This window comes from Phasianus colchicus, chromosome 1 (assembly GCF_987193195.1).
Source record: "Phasianus colchicus chromosome 1, bPhaCol1.hap1.1, whole genome shotgun sequence".
In the NCBI taxonomy this organism is placed as follows: Eukaryota; Metazoa; Chordata; class Aves; order Galliformes; family Phasianidae; genus Phasianus; species Phasianus colchicus.
Window position 1 is genome coordinate 87,230,156 of NC_143436.1, and position 25,973 is coordinate 87,256,128.

General features: G+C 37.6%; 1 protein-coding gene across 23 annotated transcripts in view; it reads right to left on the bottom strand.

Annotated features, from left to right (window-relative positions):
- The window catches only part of ABI3BP (ABI family member 3 binding protein), a 158,039-nt gene that overhangs the window by 128,139 nt on the left and 3,927 nt on the right, over nt 1-25,973 (bottom strand). For 21 of the 23 annotated variants that reach the window (XM_090151512.1, XM_090151472.1, XM_090151467.1 and 18 more), the window contains exon 1: nt 435-610. The exons of 1 other annotated variant lie outside the window; for it this stretch is intronic. In XM_090151512.1, coding sequence (XP_090007638.1) covers nt 435-513 — 79 coding nt within the window. In that variant the 5' untranslated portion in view covers nt 514-610. Of the gene's footprint in view, nt 1-434; nt 611-3,205; nt 3,281-25,973 lie in introns of those variants that run through there. One more of the 23 variants, XM_090151502.1, reaches the window with a different exon arrangement.

Consider the following 25,973-nt stretch of genomic DNA (forward strand, 5'->3'; position numbering starts at 1 on the left):
TATCCAAATGTTAATGGTAGATAGAAATGGAAATCATAAAAGTTATTTCAAGACAGAGCTGAAATCATCTGCCAGCAGCACAGAGTGCTTTCTTAAGTCACATTTTCTTTAAGATTCTACACCAGAAACCTTCACAACACTGTTCAAATCATGATAAATAGAGTTATACTGTTTCACAGTACTTGTCATAGAGTCACAAGATAAAATAAAAGCATTTTTAATTGTTTTATTCATGAGCTTTAAAGTTACTTTCTGGTGCTTGGACCTTGGACCCTGTTGACTGATCATCTTTTACCTTTTTACTTATCTCAGTCTTTCCTATCTTGTTGAAAACAAAGTTCCATGGAGAACACAAGCATTAAAAACAAACAAACAAAAACCCCACAACAGAAGAAAAACAAATGAAACCCCAGAAAGTTGTCATAGTTACTTGCCTCTGGGCAATTTCTGAGCACTTCCCACGTTTACTGCAATATATCCACAGAAAAGGAGAAGGACCAATCTTGGCATCATGGTTACAAACCCAAGCTCGCACCGTGAATGATTCTGACAGGTATCACACCAAAGTACTGCAGCTGCATTTAAGGGAACGGTTCTCTCTGTGACAAGAGGCAGCAACACTTTGACACAAGCGTAGTTCACACAGTGGGAGGAGACAGGATGACATCATTCACTCCCACTGGAAAAGGAGAATTAGCAGTGAAAAAAAAAAAAGATTATCAGGCTCCCCCTACAATCATCTTGTGCCTTTTTTTTTTTTTTTCCACAGGGTCCTTCCACCTCATAGGATAGACTCTTGACTGATCACTTAAATTTCACACAAATAAAATCAGACGTTTCAAAACTTCTATTAACTGAAAACTGTTCCGTGAAATATTTTCACTGCTTTATCCAAGAAAACTGGACTTAACCTGCAAAATTAGCATTCACTCTGCTCAGACATCTGCTGTTCCATTGAACTCAACATTTCTGCAATCTCAAGATTTTTCTTAGGATTTCTAGACTTGGCTTTCCTTCGTGCAAAATTAATACCACTTACGCTTGACTTGACATTATAAATAGGCAAGATAAATATTTATTCAGTGAAAGATTTGTGTTTTCAAAACTAAACATTCTTTTCTTTTTATGCACGATTTTGTCACTTTAAAAGCAATTTATATTTTCTGCTTTGTACAAGGCTGTTGAGTCACTGGGAACAACGCTCAGTAAAAGCAAAAAGGCAATGCATCTTCCAGAGGTCAGACCCTCTCATTAACTATATAATTGTAAATGTAAAAGAAATACCATTAATTAATTCCACTGAAATCTATTTCACTCCACGGTGAGCCAACTAAGCATAATATTTGGTCCTTCCCATAACTAAGAGGGTGGAAAGAAAAGGGTGGAGCAAAATAAAAAGATTACAAATGAATAAGGAAGAATTTGGTCTCTGTATATGGAAAAGCAGAGCCAAAGAGGTTACATTTATTAAACTAAACAGTGATCTCTCTCTCTGCTCCCTGTCATTCCTCCTCCTCATCAAAAACACAAGAAAATATTTTTTTGATTTACTAACTCAAACCTGGGAATACTGAGTTGGAAGTCAACGTTATAGGCAGACCCCTATGGAAATTTCCATACACCATTAACACAAGGGTCTTTGTGAGGATATAGACTCTGAACGTGGGTTGTTTTATATGAGTGCTAAGAATAGATAAATGCAGCAGCTACAATTTGGATGAGATGTAAAGATATTAAAAAGGACATGGGGATGAATAGGAGTGTCCAAGAACATTGACCACACCTGGTGGCCAAAGTGTTCCGAGTGACAGCACAGAAAGCTGGATACGCAAAGCAAATACGTTGTTGTTCTTTTTTCCTTTTTTTTTTTTTTTTTTAATAAAAGGCTTTTTAAAGAAATGTTCCACAGAGCATATTCTGTTTCTTCCATTTCAGAATTAAAAAAGAAAACTGATCGTTTGATGGAGTAGTTTCTTAAGAGAAGGGATGGGAAAATTAATTCTGGATCACACAAGGCTATCTTTTTAGTACTGCAAAGTGGATCTACTGGCTTGTCTTATGGCCAACTAACTCTCCTTTTAAAGATCACAGAACACCTTTCAACGAAGTATACAAAAGGCCAGTTTCAATTCAGGAAAATCCCAGTGAAACATACTGTCTATTTGGCTATCTAACAACACAGATTTTATTCCATTTTACAGAGATAAATAAATTCCCATTCCTGCTATCATAACCACTTGTTTCCCTGCTGCCAGTTCCACCTTTCCTCTTCCTTCTATGCACTATCCAAACAATTCTTCTTTGTTTGGTGTGCCAAACACTTAACCTTCCCCTTGAAAGTCTGGCAGATGCCAGGTCTCTTCCCCTCTGATCGTTCCTGTAGATAACAGCTCAGGTCAGCTCAGAATTTAAAGAACCACATCACAATGCATTTCCTTCCATCTTATCAAGTATGCATTTCATAAGAGACAATTACATATTGATAAGTAGATGCAAGCATAAATTTATGTCAAACATACTCTGAGAGTCCAAACTCAGTAATACAACATTCTCTTTCTCCAGCGTGCTCCCTCCATCTGTATCATCCATGTAATAAGTGATTTTGTACACTACTTTTCTTACAGGACTGGCCTTTTGTAGGAAACTTCTGTTGCACGAAACAAATGGAAAAAACACACCTATTTCTGCTTTCCTCTTTCCTAAATCTTTCTGCAGTTCACTGAATGCTGCCTGCTACTGTGAAAGAACAACCACAGGAACAGAGTGAGTTCCTGGGTTCAGGTATTGCATTTCTCTTCTTGTTGGAGAGCTGCTCCACAATCTGCATTTAAACAGAGACAGTCTCTGGTTTCATTTCACAGAAATAAAATTTGTACATCACACTTCACAACAGAAATTATCTAACACAGAAGTTCCTCAGGATTCTCTCATCCACACGACGCTGGAATTAACTTATCCATTTTTGACTCCTACAATCACATCAGGAGAGGAGGTTCAGTTCATGATAATTTTGCGCTGATAAATCTTAGCAAAAAGGCAAGAAAAATGAGGTAAGAACAGTTATGAAAAATCTCAAACAGATCACATTTGTTCAGGAAAAGTAACGTAAAAGGCAAAAGATTTGGCCCCCTAACAGCTCCTCTTCTTCAGCACCACATTAATGCTTAAGTAACAAAGACAAATACTCAAACGTTTACTTGCTTACCTCAGCTTTCACTGGGTCTCTCTGGGGCAGATCTCAAGAACAGAGATTCCAACAAGATGGTATCACTGCTAGTCTGGGAGCAGAACAGAGCTTTTTGAGTTCTATTTTAATAGTTCCCAGACCAGCGATTATAGTAAAAACAAAACTAAAGGAAGGAAAAGAGAAAGGTGGGGGAAGAGGGGGCTGGGGAGAGCAGGAGATGGGATTTTACATTTTGTTTCCAAATACAAAATATTCCTTTGTTGAAATTTGGGCTCAGTTCTGTTTCATCTATCAGTCCTGATTATTTTGACAAGCCAAAGCCAAGGTGACTCAACTCCTTACTTTTCTAATCTAAAACAGGGCAAATGTGTAAAACAACCTTAAAAAATGAAATCCTCTCTTCCTTCTGTAAAGCACAGTAACAGAGCATTGAGTTCACTAGGCGTAAAAACTTACTTTTAGCACACTTGACCCATTTTCATCACATAAGGTGTGTTTATACTGTATCCTTCACCAGTGTTGTCAATTGAGAAATGCCTTAGTCATACAATATGCTATATAAATGTAAATTATAATTATCATTTTCTTGTATATGACTCAATTATTAGTCTCTTTTCTTGCAAATGTCACAGGACCTACAGAAAAAGAATGGTACCAAAGAGTATTCTTACAGAGCTGTTGCATGAAAGGAAAAAGAAAATCATTCCTCTTCTGAGAGGATGCAATTAGCTTTTCTTTCTCATCCTTCTTTTCTTAGTACCAGGTGCTAATTTTTGAACTCTCATGTTAACAAGAGCACTTTGTAGCTTGCTAATCTGTTGGTCAAAAATGAGGTGAGATGTACTCCTATTTAACAGCATATTTACGGCAGTGTCAGTGGATTATTGCATCCTAATCCCAAACTGAGTTTCAAATCAAATTAGTGAGATCAGAGACAAAGTTGAATGGAGGAAAAGTAGTCGAAAGGCATGAGCAGAATGAGAGCAGGGCTCTCGTGACAATTTGTTCTATGGTTTACCAAATGTTCCAGCACTCACTCATTTGACACTTGTAATCTCAGACAATGACTCATCTTTACTAGCAGGCTGTATTTCTCCAAAGTTCTGCATGACATGGAGTGAGGTAACAAAGGCATTTTTTATTTTCTCAATGAGTTTATTATTTTATCTTGATGCACTCTTCATTACTCAATACAGTATGCTTGGTGCTGCACTTTCTCCTGCATTATCATTACTTAATATATAAAGATGGAGAATCAGTGTAATCCCAGATTTTCAACTCCACCCTGATCTTAGTATTTTTGCATTATTTTACTTGGACTTTATTTTGTCTTTTATTAATTATTTCTTAGTATTCCAAAATTCTGAAATCACCTATGATTTTGTGTGTTTTCTGTCATGTTATATATTGTGTTGCAACCTTTTAAAGGAGCCCAGGACTATGTTGACCTGCTGTGTTGTCAGAGCTCACTGCTGGCTCCAGTTCATCTTGCTATCCACCAAGATCCCCAGATCCTGTCCAGCAGAGCTCCTCCACAACCGGTCAGACCCCAGCCTATGTCTTTGCAGGGGTTATTCCCACTCATGTGGAAGATTTTGCAGCTAAGCTTGCTGAAATTTCTAAGGTTCTTGTTAGCCCATTTCTCTAGTATGGTTGCTCTGGATAAAAGCACTGCCCTCAAGAGTATTACCACGTTGTCCCAATTTTGTGTCCCTTGAAAAATTTGACAAGAGTCCTGTTATCTCCTCTAAGTCACTGACAAAAAGGTTACTGGACAGGTCCTAAGATGTGGTACTCCCCATTTTACCAGCATTCAGGTAGATCATAATCCATTAAGCACAACTTTCTGATGTCAATCATCCAACCACTCACTCAACTAGCTGATCACACTTTGTATGAACTGAAAATATACAGAAGTATATTCTGTAAAACACATTTTATCTGTGCTATAATGTGTATTTTGAAACACTGCTGAGAAGACAGCTTCTTTGAACAAGTACTCAATACATATAAATAAATACTTATCTAAAGGGCTCCTTCTGTGAAGTCTTCCTCATTGCTGATACATCTTAACAGAAATAAACTGCCTAACCTTATACAACACCTGTAGCAAAACCCAACCTGTCCTTTTGAGCACTGTATAGTTACTGAGTACTGAAAGACATCGCTGTCTGAAGAAAGCTACTTTCATATCTTCTACCATCGACACATTTGTGCCACTTGAGACAGTTAACACAAATGCAGCCTTTCCATTAATGGAATGTCTACTCTTCAACATTTGTCCCAAACATTGCCTGTCCATATCTCTTCTTTCACGATATCTTTAAGTGCTTTAAATACTTATTTTTTTGCATAAACAGTATCTGTCTGTGCTAAAATGCAGGCAAAAGCAAAGAGCAAAAGACATAAAGACATGCAACAAGCTCCTCCAACACAATAACGGCATGAATTAAAATGGATCTCAGTAAACATACATTTTCTTGGAATTAGACTAATTTTAAGATACCCTAAGTAATTCTGGATTACAACTGGATGACTCAAAACAAGCTTAGAAATCTCAGTATCATGACTGTAACGATTGGAAAGGACCTTTGGAGCTCATCAAGTTCAAGCAAGTTCAATGGTGCTAAAGCAAGTTCCCTACAGCAGGCCACACAGAAGATCATCCTTGTGGGTTTTGATTATCTCCAGAGAAAGGAGATAGACCTATTTTAGACAGTTTGCATTGGAAGATATGCTTCACCATCCGTGCTCAACAGAGCCTCTCTCTCAATATTTCATTACAACCTTCCACTTAACTTAGAATCACTATCTGGATTAGTGAATTCAGCTGTGAAGTCTGGGGTCTATTATTACAGGGTAGTCTAGAACATGAACGCTGATGCCAATGGCTGTTTGCTTGATAAGATATATCTGTCTTTAGCATAGACTGGCAGGAGCATCTGCTTCTGAAGATAGCATTGAAACACAAATGACTGATTGCTCTGATGCTTACCAAGTTATACTATACGGGGTTTGTAAAGGAATATGAACGCAATATATCACATCACATCTTTCTGGTATGGATTTAGTTATCTCAGATTTAGTTATCACTGCAATACAAACTTCTGTGCAGTAAATAACAATATCCCTTTCTCACTGTTCAGCCATATTCTAATCCTACTTTAAACTTCCTTCTCTAACTCACCATAGAGAGATATAACATGCTTCCTTCTGTCTCAACTTGGCCACATATTTTCTGTGCCCTGGACTTGTTCTCTGGATTCTTCTTTAGCAGCTGCTACCGAAAGATTGCGATTCACACTGTCACCCCTAACACTCTGATCCTCTATATCAGCAATGCCACTTCTCGACGCCAGAGGGCATGCCCGAGACAACTTTCAGGCAGCACAGAGTCAGCGTTTGTCGAACCTCAAACAACCTCATCAACAGTGACTAATTCTACAAAAAGTCTTTGGAGAGAGGGAAGGAGCAGGTGGATGAAGTATCTGGGCCTGGGACACAGCATTTTTTTTCAAGGTCAACAAATGCAACTGTGGTTTAAAACTTTGGGAAGACTGACATCTATCTGCCAGCTTTTTACACCAAGTTGCCAGCCAACACACCTCTGCAGAGTACACTGAAGATCACAAGTACACTGAAGAGCTAGCTAAGGACAGAATGGAGGCAAAGAGCAAACCTCTCTTCTGTTCATAGATGTTCTCCCACGTATCAGAAAGAAGGCAATGGAAGTGACTGTACAAGGCTGTTGCCTGCACTTGTAGTCTCTTCATAGCTTTCTGTTGAAATTATGACAGCAAACAAGAACATCAGAGTACAATTCAAAACTGACATACATTTTGCATCACTACAGATGGGGACCTGAAATAAACGTGACTCAGTACAGTGTCTGGCCCATTCCAGGGACAGCAGGTGCAGTGCAGCCGTATGCTGTGCACATTTCCCTCCTCCCTCCCTTTCCCTGCATAAATCATTGCAACATTCCAACAGAAAGCCAGGGGAAACCCTGGAAATAACTAGAGCAAGTAATAAAAGCAAAACATTGTTAACAGCCATGAAGATCAGTGAAGAAGTCTCGCAGTGAGATGGAGAAAGACAATGGGATTTTTAGATTTATTAAAGGATGCTATTTTCTTGGCGTAAAGAAATTATTTCTTTGGCGAGGATGCAGAGAGATGATGAATGTACGCAAAGACAGAAGGGAAATAATTCATGTTTGTTCCCCTCTCCTTATGAGTCACTTTGGCCTAAAAACATCTTCCAGAAACTTTTAGACTGAATTTGGCTATATTAGGCTACAGTGAACATCACCAGGCTTATCCGTTTCAGAGCATTGTGAATAACTTTGAAATGTGGCTGCCAGTCACTACTATGGATAGAATTTATCAATTTAGAAAATCCTATAAAACGTACACTTCATTTTAAGCTGAAAAGGCAGCTAGCCATGTGAAACTCCCAGAGTTTGAGATCTATCTTAGAATACCAATTGCACAGAAGTGGAATTCTGAACTGTTTGCTCATTTAAAAATCTTATAATACCATTTTCTAATAAATCTGGATTCTGTTTTGTGAACAGTAGCATGTAGAATGTCTTGAACCTGCTTGTGCCTGAAAAGCCATCAAGGAACATTGACAGGAAGTTTTCAAGAGCTTTTCAGTCTGTGGAAGCAGAGAACTGATACAGAGACATGGACACAACCTGGAATGCAGCCAAGTGTAACAGTACTTTTGGAAGATTTCTTCTATTGTATTGTTTCTTTTTTAATGAGTTGATAGTAGTATTTATCTAATAGGATCAGCATCTGTGTTTCTGTTACTCCAAACAGAAGTAAATGCACAAAACCATTCACACAAACCCATAGCTCTTTTCAATGCATCTTCCCACAAAAATAATGTTTTTCTGTCTTCAGGTGAGAATAGCTGACAGAATATAGATTAAAATGCTGTTAAGGAGCACAAAGCGTCGGATGACCTTCAACTATGAATTCCTCTGTTTAGCCGTAAGATAACACTGCTAGTTCAATAACAATACTCTGCCTGCATCAGTCACAAAACAAAAGGATGTTTTTCAAGAGAGAAAAGATGACTTTTTGTAAGCTATTTGTGGTTCCTTTGCAGACCAGGTTAACTGGAACTCTGAGCAAGCGTATTACTGTGTTGACACCTGTCTGCCGTTGCTATCAGTTCACAGAGATGTATGCAGAGGATTTGAGCTACTCTCAAATTAAGAACAATTTGAAACATTATGAAAACAAGTCTTCTGGATAGTACTCCTAGGTGCCAAGATGCAAAAAGCCACACAATAACTGCATATATTGTTAGTCCCTAACAAGAAAATGGGAAATTTGGACAACTTCAGAGATGCCCAACTCTTCTCCAAATGGGAAATGCAATATGAATAAAGTTACGTTGATTAATATATTTAAAAAATGAGGTTTTCTTTATTTATTTTTGTTATTAGGTAAGGCCGGTATCTGCTACAAGATGGAGCAGAAGTAGCCCTCATGGATGTGACCTACTTGTTGAGAACATACGCACCAAACATTGGCATATGCCAACCCATCATTATATTGATTTTCAAATTTCTTCTCATTATTAACAGTAAGAGAAACACACAGCCAATTCCAATATTTGTTCCATTCTTTCCTTCCCTTTTATAAAGGGCTTGCTCTATCCTCTCCAATTGTCTGGAAAAAACTTTCTCTTTCACATAAAAGCTGCTAGCATTTCACTTGCACATCAAGTAGTAATGGTCTTGAAACAGCTGTAAAACTCCTTTCACTTTCACAGTTAAAAAAGTGAGAACCTAAAGAGATTTAGAAGCTATATTCTTAGCGGTTTAAAGATCTTAAGTTTTAAGATAGTAAGATCATGGATTGAAATACTCATCATTTAGGACAATTCTTACATGTATAGAAAGTCTCACTGATATAGCTATGAAACTGGAAACATGTTTCTGTACCTTATAACCTGTTGCTGTCTGTGCAATATAGCCTACTCTGAGTCTAGCATAAGTTGAAGTGTTAAAACCTGTGAAGAAAAGAATATTACTTGGTAAGACTATAAAGTCAGAAAAGACTGGAAACTACACATGTACACACAAATACCTTTTGTAACAAGCCTTTAACCTAACAGTGAACTGATCTGTCATCTGTCACCTGTTCTGAAAACTTACCTTCATTTTATTAAAAAAGATTCAAGGAAGTTAAGAAATAAATCTAACATGTCATTAAATGACCTGGGATTGGTACAAACACGGAGTGAATCTACTGACTCAATTCTTAACTCAGTTGTTTCATTCAAGATGTTGGCTCAGACACAGTGAATCAGTGACAGGGGAACATGTGCTGCAAGCGCAGTGTTCCCAAAAAAAGGGGAAAACAGCAGAAAGACAAGAAGGCAGCTTCTTTGATACTGTCAGTGCATGCAGAAATTAAAACTAGCTGGGTTTTTGGTCCGACATCTCTGTGGAGTTCCCCCCCTCCCACTCCCTTTCTATAGAAGAATTGAAAAAGTCAAACATGACATTGAAAAAGTCAAACATGACATTGAAAAAGTCAAACATGACATGGACTTGAAATCTGCAGAAATTCCTCAGGCATTGGTTATGTACTTTCCACAGATGTTAGCTGTTTTCAAATGGAAATTACAGTGTCAGACTTTATTTTCTCAGAAAAACAGTTATAAACTCTTTTGATCAGAAGAGCTTTAGCTCAGTTTCACATGAGTCAGGTTGAGCAGTTTCTAGATGGCCCTCTGGGAACAGCATTTGGACGTGAAAAGACAAAAGCTCTTCAAGCAGCATGACGGTAGAAAAACTGGAGGTATCTTCCATAAGATGAAAGTGGGGGAAGGGAATGGTGGGAAGAAATGAATGAGGACTACAGGGATTTTCCAAAAGAGCACTGAGAAAGCAGCCAATAAACTGACATAGCATATAACATTGCTTATTTCCCAAATAGTATTGAGTCTCTAAGGTACAAAAAGGGTTTTTCTAGCTTTCAAAACAACTAACAAAGCTGCCAGCTGTTACTCAATGCATCATCAGGCAGAGGGAGGGGTGTGTGCATGTGTGTGTGAAGAGACAGAGATGGAGAATGCTTTTATCTTCTACAGTTCTGACCAATGCAGTGATCAGAAATAAATAAAATAAAAACTTCAGATCTGTATTCCTCAGTTTACTCCTGGAGAGTACGGTATAGTTGGACAAAAATTAAAATCAATTCAAAAAAAAAAAAAAAAAAACAGGAAAAAGTACCACAAGATCACAGAAGCACAATTTTCCTCAAAGAATATAAATGCAGAGGAGGCAGTGGATATCTATTTTTTTCCTCCTTTAATGTTATAAATTTATTTCTCAACTAACCGTAAGATAAATCTGACTGAAAAAAATATTTTTCAGATAACCTTAAAAGCTATAAATAAACCATTTATCCTCTAAAACTTTCCTATACAAAAATCCATTTTTACACATATAAAAACAGGAGCGTACCGATAAAGGTCTTATACTTTCCCTCAGAGTGCATTCCCAGCAAAAGAATGAAGAAACAGATGGTCCATGAATTTAGAATAGTGAGGGAAAATTAAAAATTTAAAAAAAAAAAAAAAAAAGCAGCAATGGAAATTGATCCTGGCAAACATTAACTGATCTTATTACTCTCCTCCTAAAAAATGTGTCATTCTGTGCAAGACCACAGGAACAAGTACTGAATAGGAAAAGCCCATAAGAAGAATAGCATTTCTTGTAACTCTTAACTGATTCCAAAGTCCTACATCAAACATCTCACTTAAAAATCCTTCAAAGTCAAGAGAACAAGATGAATCTTCACGTAATTCTCAGGAAATTTCATGATTGTGAGACGGTCTTTTTTTTTCCATCTGGATTCATTTATGGAAAACCAAGAGTGAAGCACACTGTCATTTAGTGGTATTTAATGCCAATATTATTTTCCACCACCTGGATTCTGCTTTTGTGTATCAGTTTGCCTCAGGTCAGAATTTAGAGTACATCTCAAATTAAAAAAAAAAAGCCAAATGATGATCGTTACACTTAAACATTATCATTGTAAACACATGTATGACTTCAGATTTTTAATTAGTCCTAATTAGTTCCATTATACTGTACAAACACAGAATTGACAGGTGCTCCAGCAAACAGTTTACAGGCTGATAGCCTCAACTGGCTGTCTCCTTCAGTTCTGTGTGGTGGACATGCAAAAAAGAAGCAAAATAACTAAGGAAATGTTTGTTGAGCAGCTTGTAGCTCTGGAGGGAGAAATTTATTCTGTTACCTCTTTTAAAAGAGCCAGAAAAATAAACAGGAACACCTTTGTCTTTCTCCAAAAAAGAAATCAAACTAATCAACAAAGTAAATCATCAACGATGAACACTTCATATGATAAATACAAAATGAATTTTAGTATCCACAGTTAAGTGTGAATCTTTGATTTTTCATTTGTTTTCTATTTTCCTTAACGTTCCTAAAAGACCAGTACCAACTCCATTTGATTGCCAGCTTTTCTAGTGATTTTTGTATTTAGATCATTCATTTCATGCTTTCTGTATTCTATTGACATTAGGGCAAAAGCATCATTGTCTTTGTTGCATTCCTCTTTTAACACTGTGACGAAGAGATTAAATATGTGTTCTGGATTTCTGTAAAATAATGGTTAAAATAATCAAATGAAACATTTTCAAGCATCAGTCTTGTATGTTGCCAAAGGTCAAAACGATCCAAACAAACTGCAGTAAAGACTTCCCTCTTTTAGAACATAGCGTTTCTTCCCATCTGCCTTCATCCAACAAACAACTATCAAGATGCACTCAGTTCTTGCTTTGAAATGAATAAAGTTTTTGCAAAATAACTCTTCTCCTTATACATCACTCAGCTTCATATCTGTCTCTCATAAAACATTGGATATATATACATAATGCAATAAGACATTCAAGGCCAGATGATGAAAATACACTAGCAGCAGCCTACCATAGGCGTTGATTTGTAAGTCTGAAGCAAGTTTCAACAATGACTTAATGGAATTTGAATATTGGCAATGCATTTGGCTTTTAACACTCTTGCTTTATCACAAAACTCAATAGACAGTTTTCACTTTAAAGTCACTGTAGTTCATTGTTTAATATTTCATAAATAATAGTTCTAAAAAATTCAGCTCCACAAGATAGGGCCTTCTGTCTTTCCAGGAAATTTTACCAAATATATCTGGACATTGTTCAATGTTCACTTCAAAATTAAAAGGTAGTTACTTCAACAGCACGCTGCAATTATATCTTACAAGCTAGCTATATGGTCTTAAGCAGGACACAAACAAAACAAAATTTCTGAGGATTCCCAATTTTGTGACAGGTTTCTTACAAACTTTGTGTCATGGTCATACGTCATGGTCATTTTCATGCTCAAGTTGAGGTTGGAGAGGACCTCTTGAGACCTTGTTCTCTAAGTTTTTTTTGTGAGCTAGAACACATTGCCCAAGAGTACGTCCTGATACCTTTTGGGTACTTACAGATGTGGAGACTCTATATTTGCAGAAATCTCACAAAAATCTCTGGAGTTGGAACATCAGAATAGGGACACAAGGATCATGGAAGAGGAAACTCACCCCAGAGATCAATATAGCTTATCTATATTAACCGAGATGTTACTTCTATCAACTCTCTGAGTAACATCCTTTTTGACACTCAAGGGAGGATTCAGCTACTCTAATTAATACTCTGGATGATCTGGTGCTCAAGAAGAAGGCAGGAACAGATTGTCTCAAGTGCTGTCTAACCACACATGCAGTTTTAGGGAGATTTGATCAATCACAGTCTGCTGACTACCTGCCAGAACAACACATAAGCTCATACTTATGTGTACATATCCTCTACCAAGGGTCAAAGCTCATGATCTAGTCAAGCAGTAACAACAGCTCCCAGCTGATGTACATATTTCAGAGGTAACTGATAACCCTTCTCCTGCTGGACAGAGATATCAAAGGGAAAGTAGAAGATGAGAGCATGAGTGGTCCGAACTTAATCTACAGACTGTTCCCACATGTAAGTTCATGATCCTGTTTTCAGTGGTGCAGAGCTTCATTGCAGTGCTACTGAACTGGATGGAAGTATCATTGCCTTTTCCAGGTTTTTACTGAAAATTGAACAGTCTACAATGCGCAGAAGGTAAGACAACATGACACAATAGCCTTTTGTTTTCTCAGAGACAATATGACTACCCATAACAACTGTGATATGGTTTATACATTTTCAGCATTCCACTCCTAAAATCCAGAATATAGTCACTAGGCTAAACAATCATTGAAAATGTGTCTCATATGAGGTCATAATAGACAAGACTTATGCAAACTCCTCACAGAAATCAGAATGGAAGGAGAATTAAAAAGAAATAAGCTGCAACCACCTTGAGGAAGTCTGATTGCAAAACCAAGGCCAGAAAGGGATAGCAAAATATTTAGTAGGAAATGAGCAATTCATTTAAATGCACGCACTGTATCAGCTATATAGTGTTGAAGGACACTATTACAAAAAAGAAAAGCAAAAAACAAAAACAAAAAACGGTGATACTGTCACTGACTTAGACAATTTCAAGATTTATTCAAGGTATTCTCAGTTTTAAGACTTGTACTCAGTAACTCCGCAATCCATGCATTAAAATATATATAAATATCACTGTAAAATAAGTCATTATGGGTAGTAAAACCAATAAGTAATCTCAGTAGGTTTACAGAGATACTCAAAATCTACTATTTTATAAGACCAAATAACTGTTTTAATATCAACACCTGCTTCAGTAGTCAGAAACTTGGAACTGCACAGAAAGACTAGCAGCTGTTTTAGGAAAGAAAAAGATATGAACAACTAACACCTCAGCAAATTCAGATTGGGACCTGAAGGTCTCTGAAGAATTCTGAAAGCTTCAAGCCTTCTGTTTCTGTATTAAACTATTAAAAAAAAAAGTAAGACTAACACAATCTCATTATTTCTTATCTAGCAATATGCTACTAAAACAAGGAACGCTTGTGATCAAAACTCAAAACATCAGTTTCTCAAGATCTCAAATTACATGATGTTATCAGCAAAAATAATACAATAATCTATAAAGGATGCAGTTTCCACTGCTTCTTTTGAAGACAAGAGGCTTTGTAATGTTCAACACTAAGTTACGCCAGGAAATCTGCTTCAAAGACCTATTTAGTAAGTGTTGATGTATGCACTCTAATTACACTATCCATGGTTTTCAGAATTCCTTTAATTCTCAGTGACAGTGAACCATATCACAAGCAGTAATACTAGAGATTTTAATTTATACATAATCAAGTCAAAAGCAAGTAGAATAAAATGTTCTCATGGAAGTTCTTCAGTGTTTGAGGCCCTTAATTATGTTCCACTCTGCAGTTGGAGGTAAATAATGTGTGTGTATTACCAGTTATGGCAGGTCAGTTATGTTGGTCTAACTAAATCCTTTACATCTAAGTAGTACTAAAAGCTAGTAATGAATTTCACTAGTCCTGTTCTGCTGACGCTGCATAATAAGCTGCCCCAAGTTCCCCTCAGAATGTCATGCCAATTAATTCCTCTACCAGAATATGCAAATGACAGTTGAAAGATATTGCATGGTTTATACAAGGCAAGACTGGAGAAATAACAGAAATAGAGTTTCAACATCTTTCTGAGATGACAGTTCATGGAACATGGTTTCAGACTGATCAGAAACTGAGATGAGCCCTGGAATGAAACAAGCTTGTATAAGTGACAGATTTTGCATGAACCTTCAGAAGAACTGGGCTGGAAATATATTTAAATTAGAAAGGTCACAAACGACATTTTAAATCAAAGAAAACAAGAAAACTGATGAAAAACATGGCATAAACTGTCAATGCCATAAGCATCAATACAGTGTATATCTACATGCATAAACAAGCATATTTTAATGAAAAGCACAACTTCTATACATACTGTCTGGCAAAAGAAAGCTGCATTCATAAACAAGGAAAAATGTAAATAAAAAAAACAAAAAAACAACAACAAAAAAACAAACAAAGCAACCAAACCTTGAGATCATGCCTAAGTGAAAAGGAAAACTAAACAGATGAAAACACAAAAATTTAACAGATTTCAGTGTAAAAAGAAAACACAAACACAGTGGGACAGGCCAAAACAGAGTTTGAAGATCAGCTACCAAATGGAAGCAGAACTTATAATAAATCTTTCTTCAAATATATCAAGATTAGGAAGTCTGCCATTCACTATGTAGGATCACCTGATACTTGAGATAAAAGGAACATTTAGAGACCTTTGCAGCAAAGCTACACGACTTCTCATTATTGCTTTTCACTGAAGACTCTCAAACAAAATCCCATTTATTAGGGACTCATTAAAAAAAAAAAAAAAGACAAAATGAGCAGTAACAAATCAGCAAAAACAGACTATTTTCATATAAGAGTTCTGAAATGACTTAAGGATGAAAAGGCTGAATGTTAATCATTATACATAGCCAAAATTGCCTTGATAGCTGATAACCAGATTAGAAAAGGCGACCTTGTGTTTAATAAATTAATTAGAATGGGATTATTGCAGGCCTGCAGGATTCTTTAGAAAAAAATCAAGACGAACTGTAATAATGTATGGACAACGCATTTCTGCAATCTCTCCCCAAGCCTTTGAAGAAGCTAACTTGTGGATAACAGTGATGTGGTCTAAGTATACTCCCAGCAGTCTTTCACTAACTGCTTCATCAGATCTGTTAAGGAACCTGAATAAACACGGAGTAAAACAGCAGGTCCTTGAAGAAATGTAGTGACAAGTATCAAAGAGGAGCATTTGTAGTCCTCTTTCTGCACAGCTCCATCTTTCCTAGATGACTCTGAAGCAGACAAGTTTGAAAGGAAAGACAAGGACAAGAAAGCCATATAACAGTCAAGGGCTCAGTGTCAGAGGCAGTGCTTGACTTCAAAAGACAGAGAGGCAATTTTTTCCCCTAAGAATTAACATAATGAATTACAGCTATACATGGGACAGAAGAAATCAGTGTATTTTAAATAAATTGGGACAATACATACACGATGGAATATAGAGAAGGAGCAGAAGAATATGAAACAGTAACTGAAAGAAATGATGGCTTTTAAGAACAGACGGCTACAATGAAAGATCTCAGCTGCTTCATTTATGAGGCTAAATGGCTAACTAAGATCATTTTATCTTGGACAGCTTACAAGTAAAAGATTACTGATGAGAGCACTTCACAAGACCACATCTAGTTCTGGAAGTCCAGTTAAAGAAAAAAAGAACTATTGCAAGCCCTAGTCACTACTAGGAACAAGAAGCTGGTCAGGATCTGTGGCTAACCTAGTGCACCTTATGTTCTTCACATTCTTTTCATCCAAGTGGAAAACTAACTCCTTAGCACATATATGAGCCTGGTAAGTTTATGGCAATATCTTTTCAGCAATAAAAGACATAATACCAGTAAATATCATTAATGTCACCGTGAATTTTCAGCTATTTTCATCAATAACTGGTAGAAATAAGCCTCTTTTAACCTATTTCATTATCAGTTTTAATTAATAAAACTATTTTTATACACCTTTAGTTCTGCAGAGGCATTAATTTAGAGTCTTTTCTCACTTCAGCATCTGCTTATTTTCACATAATCCAGCTTTTCTCAGAATAACAAATAATTCCATTAATAAGCTATAACTGCAGGTGGAAAATCACATTTATTACATGTAAATGGACAAATTCTCTCTGAAGAAACTTCAGCTATACTACATTCTCCCTTCAACACTATTTTTCTTTCTAGTTTAAAACTAATCTAAATATTTGAAATAAAATCACACTGGGAATAGGATTATTTTATTAATCTTAAATGCTTTGTAACAAAGGTTAGAAAAATCTCATGAAGTACAATAGCCATGGATTCCATCTGACAATAAAAGCAATCACTAGCAGACACAGTATCTTGATTATGTCTGATATAAGACAAGAAAATACTAAAAAACTGACATTTAAGCAGAATAATCCACAATTCTGATAGATTTTTTATAACACAAATACAATTAATTTTACACACATAGCTCTGTGCAGTCTATCCTTCCCCTTCAACCTCTGTTAGTCTATTGAGAAATACCAAATTTTACGTTATGGTTACATCTTTAGGCAAAGCATCTCAAAAAGCATCATCCATGAACTTTCTCTTTTGAATATGTCATTCTTGTGACTAGCAAATATGAGGGTGGCAAAAAGTTTATACATCCCCAAGGATAGACTCAATTCAGCTTTTCAAGCTTTCATAGCCTTAGTCAGCAGGCTCGTGCGATAAACCCACACACCCATCAATTTCATGAAATAATTCTCAAGGGAACAACAGGAGGGAAAAGGGAAAAAATGAAATAAAATATATCAGCAAGTGAGCATTTGACTCATGTCTAGGTTGACACAAAGTATTTTACAAGATTCCAGTACTAGCTGCATCATGTTATTCTTTAGCATGCAGCATAGCAGAGTTAGTGGCAAATACAGAGATTCTAAGAGACAAATATTTCTCAGGCAAACAGACAGTAGACAGGGATTTATCACAAAAACTAAAACAGCTGACTTGCTATTTTCTTGCAAAGTCAAGAAACCAGTAGTAAAGATCAGCAGCCTTAACCTATCATAATCAAATCCTACTTTTCCTCTAGGAATCCTGCATCTTTAAATGTACAGGATAGTTTGTGCACTCTGAAAAGAGAAGTTGAATAGCAACTGGTGGGAAAATAGAATGCATGACGATGAATTTTGAAAAGCCCAAGAGACAGGAAATCATACACAGCAGGAAAAGAAATCTATAAGAGCATTAAAAAAAACTATTTTTGATCTGTTGGCATAAACACTAGTTACTTTTAATATTAATTTTCAAGCAATATTTGAATTAAAAAAGTAGATGTGAGAAACACAGGGGAGCTTTAATACATCCGTATGCTGTAACCTGACAGTTTGGTCTAATAAAGATTTGCCTTCTCTTGAAAATGGAGACAGACCATGGATAGAAAGAACATAGAAAGATATTTCTCAGCTATACATCCTTACCTCCGTTTAATGTAAGGAAACAGTTGTTGTAAGGCTGTTAATCAAGTCTAATTATCATCTTAAAACAATTTTATTAAAACAAAACGCAGTTAATAAGGTATTGAGGTTGAGCTTACCCTATCTTTAGATAAAAAGTCATAGACTCATAGTATTGCTCAGGTTGGAAAAGAACTTCAAGATCATCATATCCAACCACAACCTAACCATACTCCCCTAACTCTAACAACCCACCACTAAATCATGACCCTGAGAACCACATCCAAATGGTTTTTAAACACATTCAGGGATGGTGACTCAACCACCTCCTTGGGGAGCCCATTACAGTGCTTAACAAAGCACTTTCTGCCAAGAAGCGTTTCCTGATATCCAAGTTAAACTTACCCAGGCACAACTTGAGGCCATTTCCCCTCATCCTGTCACCTGTCACCAGTGAGAAGACCAACCCTGCTCTCACTGTAAGCACCTTTCAGATATTGGAAGAGAGCAACACGATGTCCCTTCAGCCTCCTTTTCCCCAGACTGAACAGCCCCATTTCTTTCAGTCTCTCCTCATAGGGCACATTCTCCAAGCCCTTCACAAGCCTTGCTGCCTTTCTTTGGACCTGCTCCAGCACCTCCATGTCCTTTCTGTACTGAGGTGCCCAAAACTGAACACAGTAATCGAGGTGAGGCCTCACCAGTACCAGGTACTGGGGCAGGATTACATCCCTAGTCCTCCTCACCACACCATTCCTGATACAAGCCAGGATGTCACTGGCATTCTTGGCCACCTGGGCACACTGCTGGCTCATGTTCAGCTGACTGTCCATCATCATGGTCCCCATCCATCAGGCAGCTTTCCAGCCACTCCTCCCCAAGCCTGTAGGGTTGCCTGAGGTTGTTGTGACCAAAATGCAGGACCCAATACTTGGCCCTATTGAAATTCATACAGTTTACCTTGGCCCATCAATCCAGTCATCCAGGTCCCTCTGTAGTGCCTTTCTCCCCTCAGGCAGATCAGCACTCCCTCCCAAATTCATGTCATCTGCAAACTTACTGAGGGTGCACTGAATTCCCTCATCAAGATCATTAATAAAGATGTTAAATAGAAGTGGAGGACAACGCTTGTGACCAGCTGCCAACTGGATTTAACTCCATTGACCACAACTCTTTGGGCCCAGCCATCCAGCCACTGTTTCACCCAGCTGAACATATGCCCATCCAAACCATGGCAGCCAGCATCTCTACGTGAATGTTGTAGGGGACTGTGTCAAAGGCTGTACTGAAGTCCAGGTAGACAACATCGACAGCCCTATCTTTATCCACTAAGCATGTCACCTTGTCTTAGAATGAAATCAGGTTTGTCAGACAGGATCTACCATTCATAAACCCATGCTGACTGGGCCTGATCCCCTGGTTGACCTTTAATTGGTCCATGATGACTCCCAAGATTATCCGTTCCATAACCTTCCCTGACAGCAAGGTGAGACTGATAAGTCTGTAGTTACCAGGATCATCTTTTCAGCCTTTTTTTGAAGATGAGTGTCACAGTCTCCAGTCCACCGGGACATTCCTGGTTAGTCAGGACTGCCAAAGAATGATGGAGAATGGCTTGGCAAACACATCCGTCAACTCCCTCAGCACTCTAGGGTGCAACCCATCTGATCTTAGGATTTGTCAATAGAAATGTATTTCACATTTATTTTTACAATCAAGTTGAAAAGAAAGATAGCAACTTCTAATTACTTCCTAGACAACCCAGGACACATAGCAGAGTTTATTGTATATTTTTCATAAAATCTCTGCAGTGCCAGAAGTTTTCCTTATATCCATTTGCCAGAGTGAGAACCTGTCCTGTAAAATGCTGTGGTCATCATTTCTTTGAGGGATGGTATTAACAAGTGTTTCAGAATTCTGTAATTGATCTTCAATGCATTTTACGTTAGAAAATTTCACCAATCCTACACAGAAACTATTCAGTGAGACTGCAAGTAAGTACCACTGTCTCAGTTGTAGTCATAGATGACTAAACCACAAGTTGTTTTTATATGTTCATTTCATTACATTTGCTCATTTTTATTAGCTTAGGCTAAAGTAATTTGCATTGCAACACTAAAAGTCAGGGAATTTCAGCTTACAGGAAATGATTCTGGTAATTCTATTTCTCATGAACATACTTACAGCTAACCATCAGGTTTTAATTTGCTTGCACAGTCCTTTAACTTGTAGCTTACTCATGCACAATGCAACATAATACAATAATTCAGAATTATTGTCATCATCAAATGACAGAGTTGCCAAAAACAAGGCAGTTCACTTTAGAGTTCATCCATATATTTCTGAATTGGTAAACCAAAGGGCAGCAGAAATGAAATTCAATGAATTTCACAGAGAAAAGGTGTTTGTACATGTTGTTGTCTTAAAGGACTCACTAGCATCTGCACTGCCAAAAAGCCTAAAACTTAGGTATTGAAAAAAATCTCTAAATGGTGACCGAGACAGATTCCTTTCCCCCTAGAGGATGCCTCTGACGCTCCTTCCACTTTGCACCTGAACCAAACCAGTTGAAAACCAGTGGAAGGACAGTGCATAAAGTTCCTAAAAGATGCAACAACAAAAATAATTTTGTAGCTGGAAAGACTGGCCACTCTGTTTTCCTTGAAAGGTGCAGGCCCTTCATTGATACACCTCAAAGCTCAAATATCAAAGTGATCCTCATTGCACATACAGAAATTTTGCTGAACCTTGACAAAAAAGCAGAAGACATCTGTTGACATCACCGTGAAATTATCTGAATGCCCCGTCCCAGAACTTTGTTTAGCCTAGCACCAAACTCATTTTCTGGACGCTATATTCAAGCAGTAAGATATTATACTCAATAAGTCAACCCAGATGCAACCTAAAAATACTATCCACTGTCAGACAAAAAGATAAGATGGAAAAGGTTATGTTATAGTGAAGAAACAAACATCTCAAAAATTGACGTCTGAATAACATTTGAATAGTTTCACATACGTTAAAAGATAATTTGGTTTTGGTCAAGTCTACTGAAAGCTGAACTCAAAATTGCTGAAGAAAAGGATGAAAAGAAACTAGGCTTTGGAAGGCCCACATTTTCACTGACACTTTGGGAACTGGAATTCTGATTGTTATGGGACGTTAGCCAGTACAGGGATATGCATAGAGAACAACATACTGCCAAATTAACAAAGGTTGAGATAATGACCTTAAATAATTGGTGGTCACTGTGGCAAGCATTTCTGTCTTCAAGGTTGGGCTACTTCAAGATAAGTGTGGATATAAAAGAATATTTGTTGTTTCACAATTTTTTTTCAGGGCTGCTAGCTGCAAAAATGTTAGGGAAAAATAGCACACACACACACAAAACTGTGAGATACAGAGCCAAAATCTTCAGATAACATGAAAAAGATGTTTATTTCATATTTAATAACCTTCTATGACAAATATGGGAAATCTGTGTTTTGACAGAATAAGTTTAAGGAAAAATGATTAAATTTATCTGTCTCCTGTAAATCTGCTTTACTTGGACATCAGTTCTTTTTCCACTGGGACAGCCCACACAGTTTAGGCATTTGTTGGTTTCTATTTTACGATGACTTTTAAGTTGCAAAAGCCCGGCAAGTCCAAGGTTTTCATAGTTCTGAAGACGTAGGGCAAAAATGAAACAGCTTATAATAAATTCAGAGTTATTTTCATCTCTACATCCTTTTATGAGTGAAATGATATTTTGCTTTGGGAAACTTGCTAGTGTGGCTTGTCTAAATAGAGAGGGAGCGATATTAGAAATAATATATTGGAAGTCCACAACTGTATATAAAATGAATTCAAAACATCACAGTACTTGCCCTGCCAGTTACACAGGTAGTACCAGTTGTGAAAATCAGCATCGTTTCTATGCTGTAGAATGTTCTAGAGTCTACTGGATTCAGCTGTTTTGGGAGAAAGCTACGTATCTGAACCAACCTACGCAACATTTCCACAAATGAAAGTATCTGCAGGAACAGTCTGAACACCCAAAATGAAGTGGGAAGTTCTAGAACTGGCCCCACTATCCTGCCAAATCAGAATGTTCAGGCAGAAGTTAAACTGTGGGAGATCATATCTGCCAAAGGATTTGGCCACCATTTTATTACGCACATTTCACATGCTTATCCAGAAAATCACAAACATTGGTTGAGAGAGTCTGTGACATATATGCAACAATGATGATATTGAAAAATATAAAATTAACATAATTTTCTCATGCATAAAATGCATATAAAATGACAACCACTTTTTTTAGAATGGTTTCCCTTCAGTTTTATGGTCACATCAACAGTGTTTCTCCCTCTTTGGCTTGTCTCAAAGCTTCTAACAGTTTTATCTTCTGTAATAAGTTACACAAAGCAACACGTTTGCAATAAGAATGTTGTTTGAACTCTTTTATTTAATTTGAATTATTCGTGCTAATTGTATCCAACCAGACATCTCTACTTTTGTTAAGTACACATAGCAGCACCTGAGTTCTTTTTCCCCATCACCACTGCAGCCACTGGCATGGCCCACAAACCCACACTGCAGCATGCCCAAACGTTTTTCATGCTGTTCAGTACTGTTAGCAGCGAGCCACAAATCTCCTTTAATATTTCCTGACAATGCCCACAGCTTCAGCCCTCAACTAAGAAGGGTCAATTGCTAGAGTAATCCCACCATTCAGAGACTCAAACACTGACAACATAATTCCATTGCTATACTACTTCCACATGGGGAAGGAAAGAAACTTTTGGCAGAGCTCAAGTACTTTCCAGAGTAAAAGTTTCATCATTTAGTTCTCTTCTTTCAATTCTAGGCAGGGTTACCAAGCCTGCTATGCTTGGACAAGTGCCTGGTGGTTTACTCAGCCCAAGGCAAGCAGGGGGTGCTTCAACACACGTCCAGATCCACTTGTGATACCACAGCAACAGTTGATTTTCTGCATAAAGCACAACTGCCTATTTCTGCAGTTGATTGTTTGAGGTTTTTCTACTTAACTGAACCTTTGTCTTCCTCCAGGAGGTCAGCTAGAGGAGAAAATACGAAACTCTTTTTCTGCCGTGGCTGAGACACACAATATTTGGCGTAACCGTACTTGCAAAAAATCCTGACCTGAACATAGCTTTTACTGGCAAAAGAATATGAGCTAATGTCACATTTTGCTGAATTAGGCTGAGAGGTTTTTCAATGATTTATACTTTTTCCATTGCAACAAGGTTTCAGCAGTCCAACAATTTTCCTAACCTTACTGTCCTTTAAATAAATATGCCCTTCAGTAAAAGAAAACAAGCCTGAAGTCAGGCCCAGATCCAGCATAAAATTTACATCATTTAAAGTCACTTCCTTAAAGAAATGTCAGGACAGAGTAAGTTCACATTTAACAGACAGTGCCTATAATATCTCCATTTACGTTTTCAACCTCTCCATTTCAATTATTTTATGTTGGGAGATACAGCAATGACTTCCTTACATAATTTAAATATTTCCACTTTATACGTCTTTATTTTCATATACATCCTGAATAAATTAAATGGATGAGAGTCACATAGTTCCAAAAGAATCCAACCTCTCTTCAAGGAAAAACACAGGCGCAAAACTGTTAACTGGTTTTTTGCCTTTCAGCTGAATGGTAGTGAGTGCTGAAAGCATCCAGAATGCACACAGATACCTTGCATTTTTGTCTGACTTGATACTGTCTAGGACTTCAACCAGTACTTTATAAGAAAAAGAGGAAAAAAATAAAAGCAATTTAATTTAAGACTACTTCTTTCTACAAAGGAGGGACAAGGAAAGTAAGGCAGCCAGGACTCCCATTGCTCTTCGCAATCTGATGTAAAGAGGACTCTTTAAAGTGTGTGTCTGTAAAGACACACACTTCAAACTTTTTGAGTATACTGTACATCTATAAACTTCTGCATGTACATAAGCTAGTAAGATTTAAACTGTTTACAACAAGGAAAAGCAATTGACAGACGTGCAAGTGGTTACAGTTTGTTAGACAAAACCTCTAACTGTTCCATAAACTATGGTGAAATCTTCTAGCCACAGAGCAATAAACTACAATTCTGAATGAAAAATCATAAGCAATATTATATGTCAATTCTGAACATTTATTTGAATTAATCTACCTAGTATACTATGTAAGAGTATACAGGACAAATATGAAACACGCTTCTTTCATAGGCTTATATGCATGCTACTCCAGAACAAACTAAAATTTTAAGGAATAAATTGAAGCTGCAATGCAATTTATGGGTCATAGCATAATAGACTTGGGAATAAAAAACTCTGTTACTCACAGAGCAGCTGACACTGCTTTGAGGTAAGCCAGGTCTTCTTTGATTAATTCAAAGTTACCAAAACAGAAAAAATGTTAGCATAATCAATGGCAGAAATCTGTGGTGAGGGCAAGCACAGCAGAAATCTGACAATGTTGAATTTATATTCTCAGAACACCCTGTGGTGGTAAAGGGGGTACTGAATACCCTCTTCCCAGCCTGCTGTTGTGAAAAAACTGGTTGGTGATGGAGAGTTTACCAATTTCAAGCAATTCCTTTATTCAAGCCATAGAACTATTTCCTTACTATCATTAACTAAAAATCACGGACACGCAGAATCATAGAAGTTGGAAGGGACCTCTGGATATCATCTAGTCCAACACCCTGCTAAAGCAGGTTCCCTACTGCAGGCTACACAGGAAAGCATACAGTTGGGTTTTGAATATCTCCAGAGAAAGAGAATCCACCACCTCTCTGGGCAGCCTGTGCCAGTGCTTAGTCACCCTCAAAGTAAAAATGTTCTCCCCCATGTTAAGATGGAAATTCCTGTGTTTCAGTTTGTGCCCTTTGCCCCTTGTTCTATTGCTGCGCAGCACTGAAAAGAGCCTGGCCCCACATACTTGATTCCCATGCTTTAGATATTCCCTCTCAGTCTTATCCAGGCTGAACAGACCCAGGTCTCTTAGCCTTTCCTCACAAGGGAGATGGCTTTAAGCCCCTCATCATCTTCGTGGCTCTCCACTGGACACTCTCCAGAAATATTTCTTAAACCAAGGAGCCTCAAACTGGATACAGTACTCCAGATATCACCTCCCCCTACCTGCTGGCCACACTCTTTTTATATACCCCAGGATACCATCAGCCTTCTTGGCCACAAGGGCATGCTGCTGGCTCATGGCCAATCTGTTGCCCATCATAACACCCAGGTCCTTTTCTGCAGAACTCCTCTACAGTGAGTCAGCCCCTAACCTGTACTGACACATTTGGTTATTCCTTCCTAGGTGTAGAATCCTACATTTATTCCTGTTGAACTTCATCAGGTTCCTCTCCACCCAACACACCAGTCTACGTGACTGTCAGTATAAAAAAAAACATAGCAGCTTCTGAAATTCAGAAGTATGGCCTTTGCCCTACCAACTTAGCAGGCAAGGAGCAGACACGTCCCTACCAAAATATAGAGTTTGATAAACATTAATCAATTTTTTGGCACTAACTTTTTGGACTTCATTTCTTCATCAAATCACAGGTATGCAGTGCACCAGCTATTCTGAAACCAACTTGGACATACTTTGGGAAATATCATTCACATTTTAGTTTAAAGCTGATCACATGAAGCCAGCTAACAACAACTCAGTTGTCTCTTCTGGCCAACCTCTGTGCTAACTCTGTGGTCATCGTCCAGCTTGCCTTACCCTGGT